This window comes from Coregonus clupeaformis, chromosome 33 (assembly GCF_020615455.1).
Source record: "Coregonus clupeaformis isolate EN_2021a chromosome 33, ASM2061545v1, whole genome shotgun sequence".
Taxonomy (NCBI): domain Eukaryota; kingdom Metazoa; phylum Chordata; class Actinopteri; order Salmoniformes; family Salmonidae; genus Coregonus; species Coregonus clupeaformis.
The window spans coordinates 31,626,948-31,637,547 of NC_059224.1; the positions used below are offsets into that span (position 1 = coordinate 31,626,948).

General features: G+C 42.7%; 1 protein-coding gene and 1 long non-coding RNA gene across 4 annotated transcripts in view; one reads left to right on the forward strand and one right to left on the reverse strand.

Annotated features, from left to right (window-relative positions):
* LOC121549005 (laminin subunit alpha-4-like) overlaps window positions 1-2,587 on the forward strand; it is a 27,162-nt gene extending 24,575 nt beyond the window's left edge. Inside the window, exons 35-40 of the mRNA XM_041860771.2 lie at window positions 69-224; window positions 755-914; window positions 1,547-1,677; window positions 1,776-1,869; window positions 2,011-2,130; window positions 2,344-2,587. Coding sequence (XP_041716705.2) covers window positions 69-224; window positions 755-914; window positions 1,547-1,677; window positions 1,776-1,869; window positions 2,011-2,130; window positions 2,344-2,489 — 807 coding nt within the window. The 3' untranslated portion in view covers window positions 2,490-2,587. The remainder of the gene's footprint in view (window positions 1-68; window positions 225-754; window positions 915-1,546; window positions 1,678-1,775; window positions 1,870-2,010; window positions 2,131-2,343) is intronic.
* LOC121549009 overlaps window positions 1-10,058 on the reverse strand; it is an 11,699-nt gene extending 1,641 nt beyond the window's left edge. The window contains exons 1-3 of one of the 3 annotated variants that reach the window (XR_005996724.2): window positions 9,952-10,025; window positions 6,865-6,945; window positions 4,639-4,797 (exon numbers count right to left, since the gene is read on the reverse strand). This is a non-coding gene — a long non-coding RNA (uncharacterized LOC121549009). Of the gene's footprint in view, window positions 1-3,750; window positions 4,798-6,864; window positions 6,946-9,951 lie in introns of those variants that run through there. The other 2 variants (XR_005996725.2, XR_005996723.2) reach the window with 2 other exon arrangements.
* Window positions 10,059-10,600: the final 542 nt, after the last annotated feature.

The following is a 10,600-nucleotide window of genomic DNA, read 5'->3' on the forward strand; positions in this document are numbered from 1 at the left end:
AGCCACTTGTTTTCAGCAGTGACATAGTTCTACACCACAGTGTGACACCCCTGTCCCTCCTCCTGCAGGTCATTTTTATTCGTGATGGGAATCTGGGCCGATTAATCATTGATGGACTGACGCTGCTGGAGGATAGAGCTCAGGGCTCCAACGTCTCCTGGCACGTCAGCAGCCCCCTCTATGTGGGAGGGGTGCCACCAGGGAAGGCCCAGCAGAACTTACTGGTAAGATACAGCCCTTAGCGCCCAGGGCCGCATCCCAAATGGCACCCTATTCCCTATGTAGTGCACTACTTTTGACCAGGGTCAAAAAGTTGTGCACTATATAGGGAATAAGGTGCCATCTGGGATGCAGCCCTGGGCCTAGTAGACTACTGAAGGAAAATGGAGCAGAATATGTTTTTACAGTGGAATCCTGGAAACACATGAAAACCCTGGCCAAGAACGTTAAAGAAGAATAAAAGAGTGAAAATCCTAACCTTTTGATAAAGATCATTATAAGAGATGTCTGGGATGATTTATGGTCCTCTAGTCTTTTCTGCCATTATATGTTCACACTGGGAGCCATCCAAGTATTTTCACTTCAGACTGCTGTGCTCAGATGATACGTTTCCCACAGAAAACAGGAAACCATCAGCGTGACCCCTCTCTGCTTTAAACTCTGCATGACCGCATCTGATAGTGGAACATATTTCCTACAGATATCTGTACTACCACCCATTTACACTTTCCTGTGCTGTATTTGCCTCCTATAGAGAAACTCTGCGTACAGCTTCACTGGCTGTGTGAAGAACCTCCAGCTGAATGGCCAATGGCTGTCCTCCGTGTCCCAGACCTTCGGGGTGACGCCGTGCTTCGAGGGACTTTCTGAGCCGGGGACATACTTCTCTGAAGAGGGAGGATATGTCATCTTCGGTAACACACAAACACACTTTGCCAAGACTCTCCATTTTGCTAGGAATTAAGACAGCAATGACATATGATTCTCCTCAAGGCCCTTCTGGCTTCATACTGTGGCTGAACCTTACCAGATTAATTTGAAGTATGATACCAAAGGAAAAGCTTGTGAAACATTGATTTGCTGCAATCTTCAGGACATACTTTGGCAGGGCCTGTAGCTGTTTGGAAACAACGTGTCTGTTATATCACACGCCATGTTAGATTTTCTCTGGAAAGCAGAGAAAACCCCTGGGCTGCTCACCAATCACCACAGAGACGTGGAAGCAGAGAGGCTCTAGACAGGATATCGGAATTTGATATCCCCAGTGCAGCTGTGGTGAAAATTTGGCCTGGGGGAAAAGTTGAGGGCGGGGAGGAGAGCTGCAGACCCAAAGGTCTTGGAAGCCAAGCTGCAGCTGTTTGAATGAGCGCAGAGCAATTTCACACCCTACTGTGGCTGGCTAAGTTTCACACGTGCACATGCCTCATTGGGCCGAAGCGCAGTGAAACATTCCATGTTACAGCCGTTAAAGGTGAGGTTCAGAATGGACAGAGGGGGTGGTAGAGCAGACTTTACTTGAATTACTCTTTCTGTCCGTCTCCCTCAGATGACACGTTCAACCTGGGGCTGAAGTTTGAGCTGGTGGTGGAGGTGCGCCCTCGTGTGGCGTCAGGGGTGCTACTGCACGTCTACACAGCAGCTGAGGAGTACCTAACCATGTATATTCATCAAGGAGCGGTAAGCAACTAATACAATGTAATCAGTAGTAATTTGCTAATTTGCTATTAGTAGATCTTTGACTTGTCATCAATGCAAGTATTGTTCTATGCTCACAGGTGCTGGTGCTGGTGAACAATGGGGTCCGTGAGTTCTTCACTCAGGTCACTCCTAGACTGGGTCTGTGTGATGGGAACTGGCACAGGATCACAGGTAAGAGACCTCCCTTCATTGCATTGACTGCCCCTGATTTAAACAGTATGGGACCACGGTTAATTTGCAATGATTGGCCAATGTTATGTACAGTGACTGACAACAATGTGTTCTGTTGTCCTTTCTGCCTCTGGTTCACAGTGATCCGAGATGCCAATGTAGTCCAGCTGGATGTGGACTCAGAGGTCAACCATGTGGTGGGACCTCTCAACCCCAGTGCCCAGAGTGCCAGGACCCCTGTGTTCATTGGTGGAGCTCCAGGTCAGTGGCAAGGCCATGCATTTCAAGACTACTGAACTTCACACAAAAGTGTTTTTGCTAGACTCAATATCTGACATTCCAACTAACAAAACACATCCAAACTGTTGCACTTGCAACTTTTATAGGTTACAGGGTGAGGCAGCACTATCAACCTTGAGTTTGCAAAATAAAAGGAAATGTGTTTTTAATGTTGTTTATTATATATCTTCCTAGAATCTCTTCTCCCAGAAGGCATTGCCACAAGGAGGGCCTACACAGGCTGTATGAGGAACCTGATGGTGAACAAGAGTCAAGTGATCTTCAGCAAAGCTGCCCTGGTCAGCGGGGCCGTCAGTGTGGGCTCCTGTCCAGCTGCCTAAATGGCGTGTCATAACCAATACAGCCCAGCTCTCCAGCAACAAATTCTGCTTCCTAACAAGTTTCCACACTGTCAATAAAGCATGATAAGCCATTTTAATTGTGTTTTAAATTGTCTATTCTTGTTCGATGTTCACGAGCACGTTTGTTTTTATTTGGAAAAGAGAATGACCCGGTAACGTAACCAACCCTGCAATATGAATTAGTTTCACATGAGAAAATATCCCCCAAAAGAGTTTCCCAAAGAGTCTCAGTATTTTTATTTCTTTCAAGGACTGCAACATGATGTGATTAAGGACCACTGCTCATATTATAGCCAACTGAAGAAGGCTTGTAAATGTAGCTTCATTTTCTTAAAGGCCCAGTACAGTCAAAATGCATTGTTTTATATCATATTGTACAACAGCTGATGAAACTAACACTGTAAAAGTGTGAGATTTTTTTTTATCAGTGTTATTTCCTGATAATCTACACAGGACCTTCTAATCAGCAGGTTTGCATGGGCGGCATTTTTGTTTTTTCATGGTGACATCACCATGCAGTATAGACCAATAACAAAGAGTTCCAAACCTCTCTGCCAATAACAGCTAGTTTTTAGTTTTCCACTCCCCACCATTCCCAGACAGTACTAGCAAAATTGTTTTTTGCAAAAAAAATATTTTTGCCCATTTTAATAGAAATCTATTACAGTAAGGTAGTTAACTGTTACCCAGAAATGATTTGATATTGATATATATATATATTATTTTTTTTAAGACTGCATTGGGCCTTTAATCTACATTGAGACAACTCATAAATCCCATTTCAAAGGGATGGGTTTGTGTTTGGTTGATAGGACCCTAAAGTATAGTTTTTATTTTTGTCAAAGAGAGCTGTGATGTACTGTAGGAGTGCAGCCAAGTCCAGTTCCAGACAATGCTTCCACCACCCTATTTTGTCATCTGAATGCTGCTACATCTGTATGTAACAAAATAGTCTTCATTGCTTTGTCACAGTGCTGTTTTTCTACTTTTTTCTTGATGAATAAAATGTATCTTCAATAATCCTTGCTGTTATTGGTTTATTCCCCTCACACACACACACACACACACACACACACACACACACACACACACACACACACAGAGAGAGATAGAGAGAAAAAGAGAGAGGCCAGAACGGAGAAAAAGATGGCAGGAGCAGGTGTATATCTAGGAACTAATGGCGGTGAAAGCGAGGAAGATTGGACTATGGGCCAAAAGAATGGGAAACAGGGAGATTGAGGGGTTTCGTGGTTGCAATTACGATTCGCAAATGTGCAATTTAATTTTGCAAGCTTGTATCATGATGTGTGAAAGGTTTAACAACGGTAGCAAACTTGTAATTCTACATTTGAATACATTCAATCATATTTGAAAGCATCCATTTACGACTATGAATATTCTGTTGTGAATAAAAATACACTTGAAGATTTTGAATCTGCGCGCTCTCTGAGTTCTGTCACTGTTGTCACATTGTAGAAAGTTGTGTACATTGTTAGGAAGAGATTTGCAAGTAAAATCATGATCGAAATAGATCCACACATTATTCTCCATCATGCAGAATTGTAGCTAAGCTTGTAACTTGGGAAGCTCATTCAATAATACAGATGTGGGTGATTTCTGTCCCAGGGGACTAAACTGTGCAAGTTTTTGTTCACTTTAGACCACAATTAGTTGAATGAGGTGTTAGTTAGGTGCTGGAACAAAAACCTATACACTCCTGTGTAAAGAACCTATGGTTTTCATGACTTCAATTGACTAAATACAGTTACCATTTTCCTTTGTTAATCTATGCAGGTTTGTCATATGATTTCCAGGCACCTGGTTGAGATGAATACAACAATCCTCCAAGGCAGGACATTTCCCTGCATACAGGTTGAGGCCTGCTACCAGCAGGAACATGAAGCACTCCATGTCAGTAAGTCATGTATATTTAAAAATATACATGTATAGCTAATTCTCCACTCATGCGGAGTGGAAAAAATGCTGTTTTACATTTTTAATTGGTTGGAGAGTCTTTGCAACTTTTCTGACAGACGGCACAACAAGCCTCCCCCATATACCACAACCCCACGGGCCTTATTGCTTAATTATCCAGGGCCATTGGTTGGATTGGATTTACTGTACTCACTCAAACTCATGCGCTCTCCTCCCTCTAAGTCTCCCAGACTTTTATTAAAAACGAACATGTCATCCCCCTATCCCAGGTGAGTCTGCTGGGCCATGGAACTCTGGAGCAGCACATCCAGAAAACCTGCCACCCTGTTGTCAGCTAGCAGCAGACAGTTCCCTGAGGAAGAATGCAACTATCAAAGTTTGGTATAAACTACTCAAGTTTCTTTTTTTTTGTAGGTTACAGTAAAAATAACAGGCTACTAAAGTTATTTTTTTAAACTACTTGTAACTTAAACATCTGACAACATGCATACTTTCTCCATCAAGACAACACTTACAGCTTATGATCGAAAAAGGTTTAAAATCAATGAAAGTCTCAAAAGGTGAATACATTTTTATTAATGTATATAAGACATCACACAGGGGTGCCAACTAAAATATATAAACTCAGCAAAAAAAGAAACATCCCTTTTTCAGGACCCTGTCTTTCAAAGATAATTCGTAAAAATCAAAATAACTTCACAGATCTTCATTGTAAAGGGTTTAAACACTGTTTCCCATGCTTGTTCAGTTAACCATAAACAATTAATGAACATGCACCTGTGGAACGGTCGTTAAGACACTAACAGCTTACAGACGGTAGGCAATTAAGGTCACAGTTATGAAAACTTAGGACACTAAAGAGGCCTTTCTACTGACTGAAAAACACCAAAAGAAAGATGCCCAGGGTCCCTGCTCATCTGCGTGAACGTGCCTTAGGCATGCTGCAAGGAGGCATGAGGACTGCAGATGTGGCCAGGGCAATAAATTGCAATGTCCATACTGTGAGACGCCTAAGACAGCGCTACAGGGAGACAGGACGGACAGCTGATCGTCCTCGCAGTGGCAGACCACGTGTAACAACACCTGCACAGGATAGGTACATCCGAACATCACACCTGCGGGACAGGTACAGGATGGCAACAATAACTGCCCGAGTTACACCAGGAACGCACAATCCCTCCATCAGTGCTCAGACTGTCCGCAATAGGCTGAGAGAGGCTGGACTGAGGGCTTGTAGGCCTGTTGTAAGGCAGGTCCTCACCAGACATCACCGGCAACAACGTCGCCTATGGGCACAAACCCACCATCGCTGGACCAGACAGGACTGGCAAAAAGTGCTCTTCACTGACGAGTCACGGTTTTGTCTCACCAAGGGTGATGGTCGGATTCGCATTTATCGTCGAAGGAATGAGCGTTACACCGAGGCCTGTACTCTGGAGCGGGATCAATTTGGAGGTGGAGGGTCCGTCATGGTCTGGGGCGATGTGTCACAGAATCATCGGACTGAGCTTGTTGTCATTGCAGGCAATCTCAACGCTGTGCGTTACAGGGAAGACATCCTCCTTCCTCATGTGGTACCCTTCCTGCAGGCTCATCCTGACATGACCCTCCAGCATGACAATGCCACCAGCCATACTGCTCGTTCTGTGCGTGATTTCCTGCAAGACAGGAATGTCAGTGTTCTGCCATGGCCAGCGAAGAGCCCGGATCTCAATCCCATTGAGCACGTCTGGGACCTGTTGGATCGGAGGGTGAGGGCCATTCCCCACAGAAATGTCTGGGAACTTGCGGGTGCCTTGGTGGAAGAGTGGGGTAACATCTCACAGCAAGAACTGGCAAATCTGGTGCAGTCCATGAGGAGGAGATGCACTGCAGTACTTAATGCAGCTGGTGGCCACACCAGATACTGACTGTTACTTTTGATTTTGACCCCCCCCTTTGTTCAGGGACACATTATTCAATTTCTGTTAGTCACATGTCTGTGGAACTTGTTCAGTTTGTCTCAGTTGTTGAATCTTGTTATGTTCATACAAATATTTACACATGTTAAGTTTGCTGAAAATAAACACAGTTGACAGTGAGAGGATGTTTCTTTTTTTGCTGAGTTTTTATCCAAAACAAGACTGAAGAATATGACAAATAGGCTGCGTTTAGACAGGCAGCCCAAGTCTGATCTTTTTTCACTAATTGGTATTTTGACCAATCAGATCAACTCTGAAAAAGAGCTGATTTTTCCAATTAGTGGAAAAAAGATCAGAATTGGGCTGCCAGTCTAAACACAGCCAGGGACAAGTGAATATAAGTCAGTTCTTGTGTTCGTAGCAGTTTGTATGAATTACAGTTGTTACATACAGTACATGTTAAATGGCTACAAGACAGAGATAACGAGACTCTTGTTGTAATCAAAAGGGGAAGGTACCACTGAAGGGCTAGTATTCAGTCAGGCAGCTTGAAGCAGATGTGTGTCACCATCCAGGCCCTTGTCACAGCATGGAGTGGCCTGATAGGGAGATGACAAATGAATGATGTACCTTTCATCACCAAAGCAGTGTTAGCATTTACTTCACGTTACTGAACAATCCAACCATTTTGTTAGTATAATTGATCTAAATGGGCAATTCACATACAACATCCAATTCATAAGCATTTTACTAATACCTCTAGGGCAGGGGTGTCAAACGTACGGCCCGCGGGCCGGATCAGGCCCGCAAACGGGTTTAATCCGGCCCACGAGATGATTTTGAAAAAAAATAAGAAAAAAAAAAATTTATTTTTATTTTTTTAAGTATAAAAATGCGCTGCAATTTTTCAATAAAATAAACTGCTGTTCCAATTGCGTCCACTGGATGGCGCAATAGCAATTGTGTTAAGCAAGCAAACTGTTTATACCGGGGCAGAGCAAGTAGGTCAATCACGTGCAACCAATGAGCTACTTTGTTTTGCCAGCGATATTTATTACAGCTTCTACTTTTAACATTATGTGCTTTGGCACCCTCATTGCCCCAATATGTCTGTCAAAAAAGAGAAAAGTGGACGCAGAGTGCAGAGTGTTCCAAGTAAAATGGTCATCCTATTTAATCACGGAATTGAATGGGAAAGCTGTATGTTTGGTGTGTTCAGAGCATGTTGCAGTGCTGAAAGAATATAACCTTCGTCGCCACTATGTGAGTCTTCATGCCGACAAATATGACAACTTTTAAGGACAGTGGAGATGAGAGAAGGTGAATGAACTGTTGGCGGGTCTGAAGAAACAGCAGTCTGTGTTTACTCACAGCCGAGACATCAGTGACGCTGCAGTGAAAGCTAGCTACCTCATTGCTAATGAAATCGCAGTGGCTTCAAAACCATTTAGTGAGGGTGAATTTGTAAAAACATGCATGATGAATGCAGCGGAGATTGTGTGCCCTGAAAAGCGGCAGGCTTTTGCAAATATCAGCCTGACAAGAAACACAGTTGCAGACAGGATTTCCGATCTTTCAGTGGATTTGGACAGCCAGTTGAAGCAAAAAGTAAAGTCATTTATTGCGTTTTCGGTTGCAATTGATGAAAGCACGGACATTACAGATGTTGCACAACTGGCCATTTTTTCATCCGCGGAGTTGATGACACATTGACCGTCACCGAGGAGTTCGTGAAGTTGGTGCCGATGACAGATACAACGACAGCAGCTGATATTTTTACCGCACTCGTCTGCGCGCTGGACAGGGTCGGAGTGGACTGGTCCCGTGCTGTCAGCCTGGCTACAGATGGTGCGCCCTCAATGATCGGGAAAAAAGCAGGCGTTGTGACAAAGTTCAGAGAGAAAGTGCAATCTGCAAATGGAGGACGTGATTTTTTGACTTTTCACTGTATTTTGCACCAGGAGGCTTTGTGTTGCAAGTCATTAAAGATGGATAACGTCATGAAGGTGGTCATCCAAACTGTTAATTTCATCCGATCCAGAAGCCTGAATCACCGTCAGTTTGACAGCCTTCTCAGAGAGAAAGACCACATCTATGGCCTGCCATACCACACTGAGGTAAGATGGTTAAGCCGAGGTGCTGTGCTGAGGCGTTTCTTTGATTTACGAGAAGAAATTGAACAGTTCATGGAAGAAAAGGGCAAACCAGTGTTAGAATTTCATTCCGCAGAATGGATGCCGGACCTTGCATTTATGGTGGATGTTACAGAGCACCTAAATAACTTGAACAAACAGCTGCAAGGGCGCAACAAAGTTGTCACGCAGTATTATGACAGCATACGTTCTTTCAAGTTGAAGCTGTCATTGTGGGAGACGCAACTTACCGGTGGTGATGCAGCTCACTTCCCCTGTCTGAAAAATGTGTGCGCGACCCAACATGTGGCAGACATGAAGCGGTTCAAAGATAAAATAACTGGACTGTTACGGGAGTTTGAGCAACGCTTTCAGATTTATGTTTATATGTTTTTATGTTGATGTGCTATTGTTTTTAATTGATTTTATTTTATTTGTATATTTAACCTATTCTTGACTCTGTGGTTCTTGCACTTGTTTGGGGAACAGGATTTCATGACACCCTGATATAGTTCTGTGATCTGTGAAACAGTTCTGTTAATCACTGAGGCATTGTGTGTTTGTGTGTTCTTTTTCTTTAGAATTTTCAAATAAACTTGACGTGTTTTATGATTAATAGTGATGTTGTGCTTGTACTATTTTGGACACACTGTCCTCAGGCTCCAGCTTTATGTTGTATGTTGATCGTATTAAAACAAAGAAAACAATCTGAAGTTGTTGTTTTTAAGTTATATATATACCATGATTTTTCCGGTCCGGCCCACTTGGGAATAGATTTTCCTCCATGTGGCCCCTGAGCTAAAATGAGTTTGACACCCCTGCTCTAGGGTCATGTGGTGGTCTGGCAGCATGCTGCTTTCTAGTGATCTTACAAAAACATGAATTACAATATGCCCAGTCAGTAACTTGGCTAACTAAACAGTCATGTAAATGTTCACATCAGCCAAATGATACCCAACCAATACAGCCTACTAGTCTATTTGCAGTGAAATTGGGGACATTTTTCTTTGCAACTTTTTCAGTCACCAATTAATAAATACACAGGCAGTGGAATGAAGTAGTTTGACAAAAAGGGTTCAAAAGTCAGAAACAAGTCTTTAAAATATAACTAACAAATATAGCTATAGTTTTTATTTTCTAGAAACCTAGCTAACATTAGCTACACTGCAGTGATGATGGTGGGAGTTAACTGGGAACCTTTCCCCCCAGCAGTTTCAATTTAGCTCGCTAACGTTAATGGCATTTATATAAACTATCAATCAGTAAACATATTCGTTTTCGCCTCATATTTAAAGCTACCTGATAAAGTTGCCAGTTGTTAGTAAAGCTAGGAAGAATGTCAGAGGCCAGATAGCTAACGCAACAGCGGCTGGCAATGCTGGTCTGGAGTTTGTCTGAAATGTACCATTATATTTCACATGATAAGCAAACTACTGTCATGCCTTTTCACCCAAAAAAAAAAAATCGACGTACACAGATAAAAGAGACGATTCCCTTCAAGTAGATTGTTTTGGTTTTCTTTACCTCATCTTCACTTGCTCTTGCTCTACTTCCTGATATTTGATTGATGGAAAAATCCAGCCAATGGTTAGGCGGCTGTGGTTTTGGCAGAGGGAACTGATTGGTCAGGAGTAAAACGTCCTGCCCCAGAGCGTAATTCATGTTATTATTTGCAAATCTCTTCCTACAAACATCCAAAACTTTCTACAACATGACAACAGTGACAGAACTCCAAGCGCGCAGATTCAAAATCATCAAATGTATTTTTGATTCACAGCAGAATATATATTCATAGTCGTAAACGGATTAGCAATAATTCTGAAAATGAATTATGCTTGCAATTCTTATTGAATGTATTCAAATGTCAAGTTACACGTTTTTGAAGCAGTCCCTCCCTACCGAGGTGAAATTGGGATATGTGAATTACCATGTAACAGTGTTTGTCCCAAGATTGATGCAGTGTGATCGCTGTAGTGCCTTTGGACATGTGGAAAGTGTCTGTAAAAGAAAGAAGCCAAGGTGTGAAAGTTGTGGATAAGAACATATTAACTGTGGTATGGGTATTGGTTGTGTGAAATGTTGCAATTGTGCTGGGAACCATTTTGCTACATTTTTGGAATGC